This window comes from Colias philodice, chromosome 27 (genome assembly GCF_061535455.1).
Source record: "Colias philodice isolate Cphi_HAF_F1 chromosome 27, ilColPhil1 Martin Lab GWU primary, whole genome shotgun sequence".
NCBI classification, from domain to species: Eukaryota; Metazoa; Arthropoda; class Insecta; order Lepidoptera; family Pieridae; genus Colias; species Colias philodice.
In genome coordinates this window covers 2,894,497-2,910,953 of record NC_143112.1, presented here as the reverse complement: position 1 = coordinate 2,910,953, position 16,457 = coordinate 2,894,497, and the positions used below count along the sequence as shown (strand labels likewise).

General features: G+C 32.1%; 3 protein-coding genes and 2 long non-coding RNA genes across 6 annotated transcripts in view; 3 read left to right on the top strand and 2 right to left on the bottom strand.

The window, feature by feature from the left end:
• The window catches only part of igl (IQ calmodulin-binding domain containing protein igloo), a 547,908-nt gene that overhangs the window by 384,627 nt on the left and 146,824 nt on the right, over nt 1–16,457 (bottom strand). The window lies entirely within an intron of this gene.
• Nucleotides 1–16,457, top strand: part of LOC149476540 (uncharacterized) — a 203,568-nt gene that overhangs the window by 179,605 nt on the left and 7,506 nt on the right. The window lies entirely within an intron of this gene.
• Cbl (E3 ubiquitin-protein ligase CBL) overlaps nt 1–16,457 on the top strand; it is an 87,293-nt gene that overhangs the window by 69,180 nt on the left and 1,656 nt on the right. For both annotated transcript variants that reach the window (XM_089711759.1, XM_089711760.1), the window contains exons 4-13: nt 2,658–2,783; nt 3,545–3,660; nt 4,375–4,481; nt 4,897–5,009; nt 6,340–6,431; nt 7,016–7,107; nt 13,466–13,703; nt 14,604–14,725; nt 15,082–15,313; nt 15,789–15,965. In XM_089711759.1, coding sequence (XP_089567885.1) covers nt 2,658–2,783; nt 3,545–3,660; nt 4,375–4,481; nt 4,897–5,009; nt 6,340–6,431; nt 7,016–7,107; nt 13,466–13,703; nt 14,604–14,725; nt 15,082–15,313; nt 15,789–15,965 — 1,415 coding nt within the window. The remainder of the gene's footprint in view (nt 1–2,657; nt 2,784–3,544; nt 3,661–4,374; nt 4,482–4,896; nt 5,010–6,339; nt 6,432–7,015; nt 7,108–13,465; nt 13,704–14,603; nt 14,726–15,081; nt 15,314–15,788; nt 15,966–16,457) is intronic.
• On the bottom strand, nt 939–1,854 carry LOC149476543 (U-megalopygitoxin(8)-Mc8-like). The gene has a single exon (XM_089711712.1). It carries the CDS (start codon nt 1,838–1,840, stop codon nt 962–964), a length of 879 nt encoding a protein of 292 aa, XP_089567838.1. The 5' UTR covers nt 1,841–1,854; the 3' UTR covers nt 939–961.
• On the top strand, nt 9,998–12,702 carry LOC149476542 (uncharacterized). Its single transcript, XR_016317815.1, has 2 exons — nt 9,998–10,257; nt 10,290–12,702. It is a non-coding gene; the product is annotated as an uncharacterized LOC149476542 (long non-coding RNA).

Below are 16,457 nucleotides of genomic sequence, written 5' to 3'. Positions count from 1 at the left end.
TTAGACAACGCATCTAGTTTTGTAAATAAAACAATGTGTAGGTATATTATTAAAGTTTTGTTTGCAATGTATTATACGACTATATAAAGACGGACTTAAATTGAGTATAGTTTAAATATATTGCAGTATTTCAAACTATAAATACCATTTAAATGTTATTTTTAACTGAAACAGATATAGAAGCGTAGTATAATAGAATTCACTCCACAGATAATTAAATTCTTCAATAAGGACTAATTAGAATCCATTTTATGGAATTCTTAATGTGCTTCTTTTATGTCGTAAAATTGGCGGTATCATTTTTACGCTAAAAAAGAAAATTCTATTTATGGCTTTTATGTAAAATTGAATTAACTTTTCCCGTAAAAAGATTTATTCTTTGTCCTTTTTTACCGGTGGATTAATTCATTCATTTATTCGTCCTAATTGGTGTTCAAAGAGAAGTCAATTAAGTAAATCTTCACTTAGTTGTGTACAATAATAACTGGAAAATATAATTGATCATGAAATTATATATAAATTCAATAGATTATTTTTTTTAAAAGATATTAGAATATTGAAGTTATTTCGAGCTCATAGTCCGGCTGCTGGAGTAGTGCGTTCATCGATTTTTTTTGTATATTTATAATTAGGAGCCAAATTTTGACTGGCAACCTAGTCGATATATATATTCTCCTAATTATAAATATACATAAAATTTGAGTTTTAGCAAAAAATCGTTGAACGCACTAATCCTGCAGGGATCTTGCACTATCACAGAGAAAACCAAAGTCTAATTATTTAAACACTGTGTTTCTTATCTGTTTGTATTCTATTTTATATCATACACGGTTTGATTATATATTAAATAATTTTGTAACGAGCACACGCGATAGGACCCTGATAATAATTGAATGCGAAATAAAATAGAGCGGTCAATGTTAAATTATAAGGCGTCATTAAAAAAAAGCTATTTATTACTTCACAAAGGCTGACCAGTAGTTTTATCAAATACTTTTAACGAGTGATCTATAAAGACGCCAATCTTTATGTTTTCAACTACATTAAATTCGGTTGGTAAGCCAGCTTTATCAAGTACACTGTTTATAGACGGTCCATAGAAGTGGTGGCTCTTGAAGGGTTTCTTAAAGTTTATAGCAACGTTTCCCCTTAGCGTAGCTGAATACACAATTTCTACTTCCAATTCCCGTCTGCTACCTGTTAGCACCGCAGTGACAGATTGTCCAGGCTTCAGTTCGGTTTCCACAGAACTTGTAGCACCGATAGTTTGAGTTTCTGACTTCTCTTCATCTTTACCCCAAGTAGATGTCCAAGAGCACGCAGTGGTACCAGCCACCTTTCCAAAAACCACATTAATGTCGTAGTCAAACTCCTGAGACACGGTCAACTCATTACTCGTCGACCAAGTTGTGGAAATTGTATTTTCGACACTCTGGCTTAAAGCTGTGTTCACTTTGATGGTCACGTTTGACAGATTTTCGAAGTCCTGCGACAGTACGATCGTCGTTTGTTTAGTGTTTTCCTTCAACGTCGCTGATTTCACTGTCAATATCCTCTTCACTTGTTCCCAGTTGTTCGTTTTGTATAGATCGTTCCAAGGTGTTGGACTTTTTAAGTAAACATTCTGGGGTCGAACCTTGTAAAATCTTCGCACCGCTTCCTTCAATTGTTTCTGATTGATTCGGAATAAATTGATCTCAGGATCGGTTATAATGTGAATGTCGTATCCCGTGTAGTTCACTCTGACGTCGTCTGCGTTCGTTCCTGTTTCTATGTCTATACTTATTTTGCCATTTGCCAGTACGAAGAGGCAGAATAGTATTAAATATTCCTTAACCATGTTACGACTATGTCCGTTCGCGCACGATTATGAACTAGTCGCACGGATTTTGGATGTTTTGCATGACCGTTGGGGTTATCAAGCGTATTTAATTATTGTACTATAATGGTCTTCGCGGTTCAGTATAGTTCAATGTCGATGTCTTTATATGAATTGGTTGATTTTCTTATCATGTCATGTCGTACCTGTAATATACACGTGGTGCATGGGTTGACTAAACATTAGGGTGATTTACGAGCTAAAAAATAAATAAATAAATAAATATTAAAGGACATTATTGTTTAAAGTATTTGTAAAAACGCTTTAGCCTTTCATAAAAAAATTAAAGAAAATATGACTCCTAATACAATTGCAGATCTAAAACAGAGTATACAGGAGGGAATTTTGTATTACCAACTTAGTGGTCTTAATACTGTAGATATGTCGCAGGCAAACTGTACAATTTCCTCTGTTTACAAACGGCGTCTGTCACTTTACAAACGCTAGGAATTTTGTTATAATATGTCGAGAATTCGTAATCAGAAATTTTTGGTTTGGATAAGGGGGTGGGTTAGATTAGGTTCTTGTTTTTAAAACTACACAGAAATAGGAACCCCGCGAATTTAGGGCTCCATCGGTTCGCAGCTGTCGTCTTGTGGACGTTTGAAAAAAGTAAATACACAGCATATTACAAAATGCCGCGCGTTTGTAGACGGCGAGATTATACAATTTGCCTGCGACAGATACAAGCCAATGCTCAAAGGCAACATTCTATTACATATTTTCATATTGTGTTAAAATTAACTCCGTATTATATATTTATTAATTTATATTACAGATTATCCTGCACGCGGCTCGGCCAATGGGCGATCGGCTACGTGACGGTCGACGGTGAGATATTGCAGACGATACCGCAGAACAAGAGTCTCGTGCAAGCGCTGTTGGACGGTTATAGAGAGGGGTTGTAAGTGTTGTTGTTTATTTATTTGTTGTTAGAATATTATCCTGCACTCCAGAAAATAATTATAAATCTAAAATGCAATTGCCTGACATCCTACAAACGAATACTTGATTTCTGTTTTACAACACATATTTTGTAATCCTGTATTTTGTTTGCAATAAAGAATTTTTCATTCATTCGTATCTTTAAATCGTAGTTTTCAGTCTTAGTTTTCATTATGAGGTTTGGCATCGCCATGTTCCAATAAATATACGATGATATGGGAATCTATGATTGAGCTATTTACGATTTAGCTGCTTATTCTTGTAAAACATTGTAAAAATATTTCCATATAAAAAACGATTTGTGTTAAAATACTTAACACCACGATCCATAATCACTGAGAAAAATTAGAAAGATGTGTTTATTATTCAAACTTAATGATACATCCTGGTTGCTTTTAAATCCAAAATTCAATGAAAACGCTAGTCATTCAATCAAATAGCAGATTCAACAAGATGACTGCAACATATCTATTATCTACACTAATATTATAAAGAGGAAAACTTTGTTTGTTTGATTGTAATGAATAGGCTCATAAACTATTGGACCGATTTTAAAAATTCTTTCACCATTCGAAAGCTACATTATCCACGAGTAATATAGGATAGGTTTTATCCCGGAAATTCCACGGGAACGGGAACTATGCGAGTTTTTCTTTGAAACCGCGGGCGGAGCCGCCGGCGGAAAGCTAGTTTAGAATAATCCTAAATATGTATTTTCAGCTACTTATACCCGGACGGTCGTGACGCTAATCCAGATTTAAGCAGTGCAATTATTTCGCCCGCGGAAGATCACATCACAGTGACGCAAGAGCAGTACGAGTTGTACTGCGAGATGGGTATGTTGTTTATTTATTTATTTATTTATTTATTTATTTATTTATTTATTTATTTATATGATTTTCCAACAAAGGATACAGTCTATATTATTTTACATAGCTTTCAATTAAATACAATATGGTCTACTGCACCTTCAATAACAGGAAAATACAACATTACATTAGGTTAAATTCAATATGTCAATTTACTGAAAATAAAATATAATTTTGAACTAATTTTTTTATATAATAATAATTTTAAATATTATTATATAAATAAAATTGTGTTGTATTAGTGTTGTTGTTGTTAGTGATAATGTTGTTTATTTAACATAACTTGAATATTTTAAGGAGGAGGATGCGTGTTTGGTATATTGCCTCGTAATTGAATATGTATTCTTTTAATAAATTTGATGTTATAGTCAACTCTTTTGAAAGTTTATTAGAATTTTTAGGTAATGAATCGAGAAATTAAAAACTTTTTTTGTACTCAATAGAAATTCGATTGTTGAGATTCCTACGGCCTACGTGTATTCTAAAAATTAGATATTGTTAATTAAATAAATGCTAATGATGTTTGATGTTCCTATTTTTGTTATAATACCTATTTTTCGTCCTACTTTTCGATATTGTTCCATATCAAAGCAAGAACTTTAGCTATGGGATCCTTAAGGAACATGCAAATGTTTATTTTCTTAAAAAAAATGTTTAAAAAATTTGTTTTTCCCATTTCAGGCAGCACATTCCAACTGTGCAAGATATGTGCGGAAAACGATAAGGACATTCGCATTGAGCCGTGCGGACACTTGTTGTGCACACCCTGCCTTACCGCTTGGCAGATTGTGAGTGTGTTTGTTGTTTTTAACCGAATTAATTAAAAGAGGTTCTCAATTCGATGAATTTTTTGGTTTGTTGCTTAAGTTTTGACTGGGTGAACTGATTTAAATGATATTTTTTTATTTTATATGAACCCTTTCTGATAGTTATTATTTAAATTTTGTCCAATTCTAACCGTAAGGCGGTTTAGTTATTTGTACCTTTGCTTATCCTTTATTGTGTCTTAATAGGAACCCCTGACTAATTTTTTATCGTCGTATATTTTAACGTTGTAATTTATCTTAATTCAATAAAGTTTTTTTTTTAATTCATATTACACTGAACTGATTAATTATGTAAACTATGAACATTTCTCATATTTTTTTTATCAAATATGAATTATTAATCACAGTTTTAACAAAAAAAATCGCATATTTTCAGGATTCCGAAGGGCAAGGGTGTCCATTTTGCCGGGCGGAAATAAAAGGCACAGAGCAGGTGGTCGTAGACGCTTTTGTACCGCCTCGACCGCCGAACACTACTTCTGATGTTAAGTAAGTATATTAGATAAAAAATAATAAGTACTTACGAAAAAAAAAATGTTGTATGGTTTTATGAAACCACTGTAAAAGTGAAACTTAGGCACAAAATTATCGTATTTGTACGATAGTTATCGTACGGTTCGACCGTCACGCGACATGCGCTACACAGACCAAAAAGTTTGAGACGATGTAGTAAAAATTTCACTTTAAAAATTGTTAAAATACAAAAAAAGAAGTATGCGTGTACTAGAGTACACACGTAAGAAGTGAAACTTCTTTATGACCTTAAAAATGTCATGAGTATGGCGTAACGCAAAAATGTCACGCGTACGGCGTAACGCAAAAGTGTCAAGCGTACGGCGTAACGCAAAAATGTTACACTAAATTTTTGTCCAACCCCGATAAAGAAGTTTCACTTCAATAAAGAAATAAAAAAATGTGTGCGTGTAAACACGTAAGAAGTAAAACTTCTTTATGACCTTATTTTTCAAAAAATAATTTACTATACAATATGCAACTTTACAGAAATACGACGGATCACGCGTGGTAGGGATAAGAAAAAATGGCGCGTAACGAAAAAGTGTTACACAAAATTTTTTTGCAACCCCGATAAAGAAATTTCACTTCAAAAATCTGATATCCGAGATATATAGAAGATATATTCTATGTTAAAACAAATAAAAACGTAAAAAATGTGAGCATGAAAATGAAGCATGGATCGATGGATGGATGTTTATCTTTCATCCTTCTAGTATTTTAATAAAGGTGAAAGTTATTGATGATTCCAAAACTAAATCGATTAAAAAAATATTAGAGAACTCTTCTAAGCTAGTATAGAATAATTCGTAGTATACTACGAATTATATTATACTAGCTTTCACCCGCAGCTTCGCCCGCGCAGTCAAAGAAAAACCCGCATAGTTCCCGTTCCCGTGGGATTTCCGGGATAAAACCTATCCTATTTCCCGGGATAAAAAGTAGCCTATGTCCTTTCTCGGATATCAAAATATCTCTATACCAAATTTCATGCAAATTGGTTCAGTATTTAAGGCGTGATTGAGTAACAGACAGACAGACAGAGTTACTTTCGCATTTATAATATTAGTATGGATTATAAGAAATAACACGCGAGGCCGGGTTAAATATCAGTTTGAATGTACTGCGATTCTACACAGCTACTAATTGATGTAGGTAGTTGATAACAAATCGCAGCAAGTCTACGACTATTAATATAATATTAACTTATATTAGTAAAGTGAGGGTACTTCACCAATGTGCAGTGTAAGTGGAAGAGTCTTATTATTGTAATTTATAATATAATTTATATATATTTATTTTCCAGAATGGCGAACACAAAAACAGCAGTAAGGCCGGTGTCTTCGAACTCGTCGGGATCGAGTGGATCATCTGGATCATCGGGGTGCAATGGATCTAGTTAGTATTTATTTTTATAGTTATAAAGTTGAGTTGTTGTTTTTACTACTGTTATATCTATTTATTTCCTAGGAATTGTATACATTGACGGATTACATACATTTCCGTTAACAATAATTATTAACATATACATAAAAATGAAACCCGTTTTCCTTGGTCACGGCATCAGCCGTGAACGGGTGGACCGATTGTGATAATTCTTTTTTTATAATATTCCTTGAAGTACGAGGATGGTTCTTATGGAGAGAAAACTTGAACATGTACCACGGGGAAGCCGGAGCGGACCGCTAGTTATTTATAATAGTGTAAAAAATTGGTTTTGTATGTCTGTAACAATATGAAAAACTGTAAAAGAAGATTTCTTCAATTTTGTGACATTATTACTTGTTTTTCAAATCTAGACGAACAACTATAAATCTACATAATATTAAAAATTTAAAACCTCTGTTGAATGAATGATTACAATATAATATTTTTCTTTGTTCTTTAGAAAATAGCACAGATACTAATAAAAGATGGCTAAATTTTATTTTATAAAAATGTTATTTTATTTAATATTTATTATAATGTGAATTAATTTTCAGATTCGGAAGTGACAATAGCGAGCAACGCAAACGGATGGTCGACTCGGAATACAACGTTCAACGGACTGACTGACGACATTGATGATGCCGAGGTAATATATTATTATATTTATTATTTATATTAATATGTATTTTTTTTACTAGTATGGAAAATAGGGGATTCGATTCCTGGTGAATGGGGAATTTATATAATGTATTTTGGGGATTTTCTACCTGAGTATAAGTTTATAATAGTAAAAGTTAGTAATATAAAAAAAGGAGAGAGGTCACAAAGCATTGTTTATTTATCAATGAATTTAGTATACAGTAAAGAAATGATTAAAAAGTATAGGGGCAACAACATATTATATGCTTTCAAAACTTTAGGGGTAACAACTAATGTAGTATGTCGAAAGAATCAAATTTAAATTAAAAATAATAATAAATTTAGCACACAAAGTCACTTTAACGGTTTTATAGTGTGATTTACTTTTCAAATATGAACGTATAGGTACATTTTTGCATGTATTTTTCCAAAAACTATGTATTACCTTTTCTAGCATGATTGAATGTTTTGTTGCCTGTTTGTTTGTTTATTTTTCAATTCTATTTATGTATTTATTAATAAACAATTTTGTTTTGCAGAAGCGTGAAAGGAAATCGCCGCATGTTTAGATTTGCACGTGTTTACGTTTTGGATATCGATTGCATTTTGTGTTGCGTTTTACATTGCGTGGTGGGAATGGCTAGATTTTTTTATATAATAATATTGTTTATATGTAGCGAGCAATGTATTGCAAATGTATACTAATATTATATATAGTCCATTGAATGAGTCCCTCCAAGGGGGGTCTAGAGTGCGTGAGTTAGTAACGTAAGATGTTTCTTCGGAAACATGTCAAGAGTCCCTAGGTAATAAACATACTAAAACCCCGGGCCACTAGGAGGAGCCCCGGAGTGGGGGGAGGGGGGAAATGGGTCCATTTTTTCATTTTTCGCTTAAATCTCAAAACCGGTACATGTTAGAGAAAAACTTTCAAGGAAAAGTTGAAAGGCCATAAAATTATCTACAAGTTGTACCCAGATCATGTTTTCCTATATCCTACCGTTTCTGAGTTATACGCAGTAAAACATGATTTTGGCTCAAACAATTTCCACATCAATCGATCAATAAATATTTCTTTCTTCCAAAAAACTCAAATGTGCAACTTGTGACCGGTACTGATAGATTGCTCTTAATTAGGTCTATAATTGGTAAAATAAACACATTCCTCCATGGAAGCCTTTAGGAGGAATCGATTGTCAAAATATTATGTTAGGGCAGTTTGAGTTACTGAACTTGATCTTTTTATTTTTTTCTTCCAAAAAACTCATAAGTGCAACTTGTGACCAGTAGAGATAAATTGCTCATAATTAGGTCTATCATTGCTAAAAATACCAGATTCCATCACGGAGGCGTTTACGGGGAATTGAATTTTATCAGGGTAGTTACGATACATGAACTTTTTATTTTTTTTCTTCCAAAAAACTCAAAAGTGCAACTTGTGACCGGTACAGATAGATTGCTCATAATTAGGTCTATCATTGATAAAAATACCAGATTCCACCATGGAGGCGTTTACGGGGAATTGAATTTTATTAGGGTAGTTAGTTAAAAAGTTCAAGTATCGTAACTACCCTAATAAAATTCAATACCTCCTAAACGCCTCCATGGTGGAATCTGATTTTTTTATCAATGATAGACCTAATTATGAGCAATCTATCGGTACCGGTCACAAGTTGCACTTTTGAGTTTTTTTGGAAGAAAAAAAATAAAAAGTTCAAGTATCGTAACTACCCTAATAAAATTCAATTCCCCGTAAACGCCTCCGTGGTGGAATCTAGTATTTTTATCAATGATAGACCTTAATATGAGCAATCTATCTGTACCGGTCACAAGTTGCACTTTTGAGTTTTTTGGAAGAAAAAAATAAAAAGATCAAGTTCAGTAACTCAAACTACCCTAATATAATATTTTGACAATCGATTCCTCCTAAAGGCTTCCATGGAGGAATGTGTTTATTTTACCAATTATAGACCTAATTAAGACCAATCTATCAGTACCGGTCACAAGTTGCACTTTTGAGTTTTTTGGAAGAAAAAAATAAAAAGATCAAGTTCAGTAACTCAAACTACCCTAATATAATATTTTGACAATCGATTCCTCCTAAAGGCTTCCATGGAGGAATGTGTTTATTTTACCAATTATAGACCTAATTAAGAGCAATCTATCTGTACCGGTCACAAGTTGCACTTTTGAGTTTTTTTGGAGAAAAAAAATAAAAAGTTCAAGTATTGTAACTACCCTAATAAAATTCAATTCCCCGTAAACGCCTCCGTGGTGGAATCTGGTATTTTTATCAATGATAGACCCAATTATGAGCAATCTATCTGTACCGGTCACAAGTTGCACTTTTGAGTTTTTTGGAAGAAAAAAATAAAAAGATCAAGTTCAGTAACTCAAACTACCCTAATATAATATTTTGACAATCGATTCCTCCTAAAGGCTTCCATGGAGGAATGTGTTTATTTTACCAATTATAGACCTAATTAAGAGCAATCTATCAGTACCGGTCACCAGTTGCACATTTGAGTTTTTTGGAAGAAAGAAATATTTTTTGATCGATTGATGTGGAAATTGTTTGAGCCAAAATCATGTTTTATTGCGTATAACTCAGAAACGGTAGGATATAGGAAAAAATGATTTAGGTACATCTTGTAGATAATTTTATGGCCTTTCAACTTTTCCTTGAAAGTTTTTCTCTAACATGTACCGGTTTTGAGATTTAAGCGAAAAATGAAAAAATGGACCCATTTCCCACCTCCCCCCACTCCGGGGCTCCTCCTAGTGGCCCGGGGTTTTAGTATGTTTATTACCTAGGGACTCTTGACATGTTTCCGAAGAAACATCTTACGTTACTAACTCACGCACTCTAGAACTTTTTATTCAATGGACTAATATCTGAAGAGTTTGTTTGTTTGAACGAGCTAATCTTAGGAACTCGAATTTAAAAATTTATTTATCGAGGAAGGCTATATAATATCATCACGCTAAGACCAATAGGAGCGGAGCAATGCGGGTAAACAACGAAGCACTGCTAGTTTGTTGATATGTAGCGAGCAATGTATTGTGAATTTTTAATATAAAACGAGCCTTTTAGAGTAAAGTTTGGTTTGATGATATTTATGAAGGTTTTTACTACAAATTTTTAGATTAGTGTCTTGTTATTAAGGAGTTTACAAATTTAATGTTAAGTTTTATTCTTTATAAATGAGATTTTTTTGAGAAAAAATCGATCACGAGGCGGAATTCGAACATATCCTAAATTTTATTAATACAAAAAAAATATATCTTTTTTAATTTATAGTAATGAATTTGACTAATTCCCTTATATGTATTGATAAAATAAATAAATTATCTAAAAGTGTTTTAAAATAAATAGATCTAGCCATTCTTTTCACGCAATAATAATAGACATTCCATCCGTTTGTCCTGTTGTTTGATTTGTTTGTTTTTCGTTTTATTCTATATGTAATAAGTTTGTGTCCGCCTTGTTTTTTTTATTATAATTACTTATTTCATATTTCATACCCATGACGCATTATATTCGACTCACGTTATTACTTAACATGTATTAAAACATATTTTTTTAATTTAATATTGATAAATTTAAATAAAATTGAATAAATGATTTTTTTAAATTACAATTTATTGATAAAAATCAGTTTAAATTATGACATTTCATTATTTATCATATTACTATAGATTGTTGCTTATAATTTTTTAGTATTAAATACTTTAAGAGAAACAAATTCGTTAAAATAATTTTCATAAATTAAGTTTTTTTTCCAGTGACTTTTCTATAGTTTTACACAAATAATTATTATTCTAAATATACTTAAGATTAGTATAATTTGAACAAATCAAACAACATAACAACATTTAGTTTAATTAAATTAACTATACGAATATGTATAATTTATTGATTGCATTTATCAGTTAAAATAATAACAGGGACTCGACACATCCATTCGCTTTTATATGGAATGTTGCATGTAATATATCGTACGTTCATATTTGATATATTTTACTGTTTTTTATACATTTAAATATGATGAAAACTCAGATGAATTGAAGTTTTTATTGATAATAATATTATTTTGAATTTAATTTCATCAAAGTGGTACATTACAATATTAAAGAATTTTGCCTTTTTGTTTTACATAAGTCAGTAAAATTCATTCCGTAACATTTTAAGTAACTATAGCATGTGAGCGTCTGATATACGAATGTTTGTTCTGCATGTGATGTCGTTATGTTCGCTTTATTAACCAGGTATTTATAAAAGCGAAATATTATAATAAAAATAATGTGCAAAATAACATTCTGTTGAATTTATAATTACATACCTTCTTTGTATTAAAATCGATCAATAGTACAAAGAAATATTGTGTGAAATCAATGTTTTCAGAGGATTTAAAGACTAAACTAGACTGACTGAGATAATATTTTGAAGTGAAATTTCTTTAGGCGCGTTGAGAGTAAAATTTCATGGTCGCGTCATGGCAATACCGTCACGTCATGGAGTAAGGCCACTATTTTAGTATCTTTGGATCTTGCCAAAGGAGTTTCAATTCTGACACGTGTGCTCGACGCCCACTATTTTTTTTTACTGATCAAAACATTTTACATTCAGAATGATAATACTATACAAATCCCAATAGTTTTCATAATAAAATTATTTTATACATATATCGCTTTTAAAGATACCGAGATTTGGATTCTATCGTATTGCGAATGGATATGGCTAGTCCCTTCGAAATTGTTGTGTACATACTTGTGTCGATTTATTTTTTACGTTAATCATTATATTTTTGTTTAAATGCATTTTGTGTTGTATTAGCTTAGTCGTTTAGTGTTCATTTGATGCGTGAATTTTTATAAAATTTACTTGTAGTTTTTTTGATAAATTTTTAACGGTAAAGTAAAAGTATTAAATCGGTAAGATTGAAGAATATTCGGAAATATATTGCGCAGCTGTTTTAATTTATTTTAAATTAAATAAACGTACTTAAATTGATTATTTAGTTTTTTCGTTTTATTGTATATTTTGTAGACGCTAAGTGACTTTATTATTTTCAATGCAGTTTTGAATATTGTGTAAATCTAGTTTTAATAATAGGTTAGTACGTTTTTATTTTTTGCTAAAACAAAGGAATTTCATTTTAATCCAATAATTTTATACAAAATTAAATATCCTTAGTAACGACAATGATATTATAAACTGTACTTATTATAATTGAAATATAAATTCAATATTTTAATCAAATACTCTTTTCGAACAATATATTGTATAAAAAAATTAGAGAGAGATTGATTTATATTCTCAAAATTAGTATCGTTTTACGTAATATGATGAACTCATTTCGTTAATATGTCTCTTTCACTCACATACAATTTGACATAGAAAGAAAGGGACAAAACATTTGTCAGTACCTTCCTTTTCTGAAGAAAAAATGGCGTAATTATTTATCCCAGTGTGGGTATTATTAAGTTTTCTAGACTTAAGTTTAAGTTACTCGTATTATTTTTATTTTTTATATGATTTTTTTTCGATTATTTATTATTTAAGTGTAATTGAATGTTGACAATATACGCTTGGGTGATATGTGGCTTTTGTTTTTGTTTCCTTTGCTATTTTTAGTTTATATTTTTTATTATTTAACGACATTTTATATTATTTTGTGTTTTGCATAGTTTCACAAGTCTTATGTGTATTGGAACTTATTTCAGTGATTTTTTATCACGTTAAAAACAGCAAACAGAATTTTATATTCTTAAACTAAAGAATATATTTATTTTCAATTATCTATATGATTTTACTTCTATTCTCAGTCATTTATATTTAAGCTGAAGATTTTACGTAAGTGAAATGTTAACAATGAATATAACATTCATAAAGTATACTGATGTTTTGCTTAATATTTAATTTATCTGTCTGTTTCAACTATTTGATAAATTATTTCAAAATGCCTAGCATTCTATCAAATAAAAATGTTTATCCCAAACAGAGATAATAATTAAAAGAACACATTATATTGAAGTCATTATATCATACAACGAGAGAAAATGAAACTACTGTTTTTATCAGTGAAAGCAATAATATAAATGTAGACTTCGTAACCGCTTAGACGATACAATGTTCACTTTGACGTAACACATCACACCGATCACATCGATTACTTTAATTTTATAACTTCAATGAAATAACGATACAACAAAATAAGTAATCACATATTAAGCTGTGGCCTGTGACGACACTATGTCCAAATTTATGTCGAATTCATATTTTTCTTTCATTCATAAGTGCAATACAAAGTAAACCACACATTATTTTACAACCAAATCATAATCAACCGTATTCCCACTAGGATTGGGCTGAATTTAACGCAGCAACATCCACAATAGACGCACTCCGACCCGGAGTTAGATCAGCCGGAGCTTCCCCAAGACATTCACCCAGAGCCACTCGTAAAGCTCCAGTTCCTACTGAAAATGCGTATGGAGAGTTAAGAGCCCCGCCTCTACCGCCACGAAAGAGTCTTTCACCTGCTGAAACTATTGTAGCGGCCTCGAGCGTGCAGGATATAGCAGCAGCTAGCTCTATAAGTAAGTAATAATGTGGCTCTACAACTCTATTGTAGGTTGTGCCTCTAGCGTGCAGGATAGAGCCGCTGCTAGCTCTATAAGTAAGTAATAATGTTGCTCTACAACTCTATTGTAGGTTGTGCCTCTAGCGTGCAGGATAGAGCCGCTGCTAGCTCTATAAGTAAGTAATAATGTTGCTCTACAACTCTATTGTAGGTTGTGCCTCTAGCGTGCAGGATAGAGCCGCTGCTAGTTCTATAAGTAAGTAATAATGTTGCTCTACAACTCTATTGTAGGTTGTGCCTCTAGCGTGCAGGATAGAGCCGCTGCTAGCTCTATAAGTAAGTAATAATGTTGCTCTACAACTCTATTGTAGGTTGTGCCTCTAGCGTGCAGGATAGAGCCGCTGCTAGCTCTATAAGTAAGTAATAATGTTGCTCTACAACTCTATTGTAGGTTGTGCCTCTAGCGTGCAGGATAGAGCCGCTGCTAGCTCTATAAGTAAGTATTAATGTTGCTCTACAACTCTATGACAATTAGTGCTGCCTCTAGCGTGCAGGATATAGCCGCTGCCAGCTCTATAAGTAAGTTAATAATATGGCTCTACACTCTACAGCTCAAGCTCTATTATAAGTAAGTGACTTTACCATAGACTACCTGGTACGAAAGTTTCGCTCCGTTCAGTAAGCATACGCAAAATGCGCTCGGGCTACGTGCCTTGTCTGTACCGTTGCAAGTACATAAAGTTATTTCAATGTTCTAACCACATAATATTACATATTATGTTACTTGCGTGTTTTCTAAGTGATCTAAATTGCGAACAAGTTTAGTCAGTAACATTATTTATCTTTTTTAAATTTATCAATGAATGCATTGAACTAAATGTGTTTGTAACACACATAAATATAAACGAAATATCAGTTCCAGACCCCAGAAGGCGTTCTTCCTTAGAACCTGAGCCAGATTTGCGACACAAGCTTACATCCGTCATCACAGGATCCACAGAAACTATTACAGGCATCATTGATACGAGACATGAAGTGGTAATAACAGTTATTTAATAAACTAAATTTTCAATTATAATCCTTATCTACTTGATAAGGATTATAATTGAAAATTTATTATGAATAATAATTTGCTTAAAGTATTAAACACTATAACTTGTATTCAGAAATGTGTAAAGAGATTATGCTACGCGCTGAATTATGATATTTATAAGCGTTATTTGTAAGTTATTATTTACAAGCAGATAATCTTTTTCTCCGTAGATAATCTTTCTTTTCTCATTGATGACTAACCTACGATATCGCTTTAACTAAGTGTTGTTGAAAATTTAGCCATTTAACATCAAAAATCTTATCGATTATACCGCCAATTAACCAAAAACATTATTTCACAGATACCCCCAGACCCTAGAGCGTTCGAGAAACCTCGACGTGCTTGCACGCCTCAATCGAACAGTCGACCGCTACCAGCCCCTCCAATAGAACAAACAGACAGACAAACATACATACACGATAGACTCGACAATCGGTTGGACAATAGGGATAGATCGGAACGGTCCAACTCTGAAAATAGAGTGTTGGAACGGCACCCGGAGTTTAGACCTCCGGAACGACCGGATAAACCGGGTAAGTGTTCCAAAATGTACTTTTATTGTGAAAAATATACGCATTTATCACGCATATACACGTACACGTACGCACACATACAAACACATGCACATATTATTATTTTTCTCATGATTTTATTGAAAACTACGCGTTACTATGCGTAAATTGTGATTTAAACTTCCTTATTCTCTTTATTTTAACTACTGTTTGAGCTTATTAAAACAATATTTTTATACCAATATAACCGCTTAAAATACATACTATGATGTGGACAATTGAATCGTTTTGTGAAATAAGTGCAGTATAAAAAGCGGGATTATATCATTTACACATACATAATACAAATACATAATGAGCCCTTGATGATATTATGTACGTATAAAACACGGAACAGAACAGCAGAACGTAACATTAATACATAAATATAATATATCTAATTTTTATATTAATGATCTACATACATTTCTTAAGTTTTTAAATTTAATTTTTCCAGACCGAATACAAGTCAGTTTCGATCGGGACCGTGAAACTCGAGCACCTCCAAGACAACGCTCATTACCGACCACAACAAGTATCGACCATCAACCAACAAAGTCGACAACTATGCCCAAGTTCCCCTCGGAGGATGTTAAGGATCCCCCCTATGAAAATGTGGGTAATGAGAAGGAAGGTTAGTGCATTTTTTGTATTAAATAAAAATCTTGAAGAAATCGTTTTCTACAATATCTAAATGGGAAAGTTGTTTTGAAAATTTTGAAGTGAAACTTCTTTATCGGGGTTGGAAAAAAATTTAGTGTAACATTTTTTCGTTACGCGTGACATTTTTCCGTTACGCGCCATCTTTTTCTTATCCCTACCACGCGTGATTCGACGTATTTCCGTAAAGTTGCATATAATAAATTATTTTTTTTTGAAAAATGAGGTCATAAAGAAGTTTCACTTCTTACGTGTGTACACGCACACATTTTTTTATGATGTTGTTCACTTGTAAACATATTAACTGTAGATTTTTTTTTCCATTTGCCTAATTTAATTAGTGAGAATTGGATCCACCTTTTTTGAATTCAAATGTTTTTGACACAAAGCAAATTTCAAAACAGTATGCTTGATTGTAATTTTTATTGGAATTTAATTTTACCCCTTTGATGGATATAATTAAAAT

Excerpts from the sequence above, each read along its gene's own strand:
- LOC149476543 (XM_089711712.1), bottom strand. The coding sequence starts at position 1,840 with ATGGTTAAGGAATATTTAATACTATTCTGCCTCTTCGTACTGGCAAAT.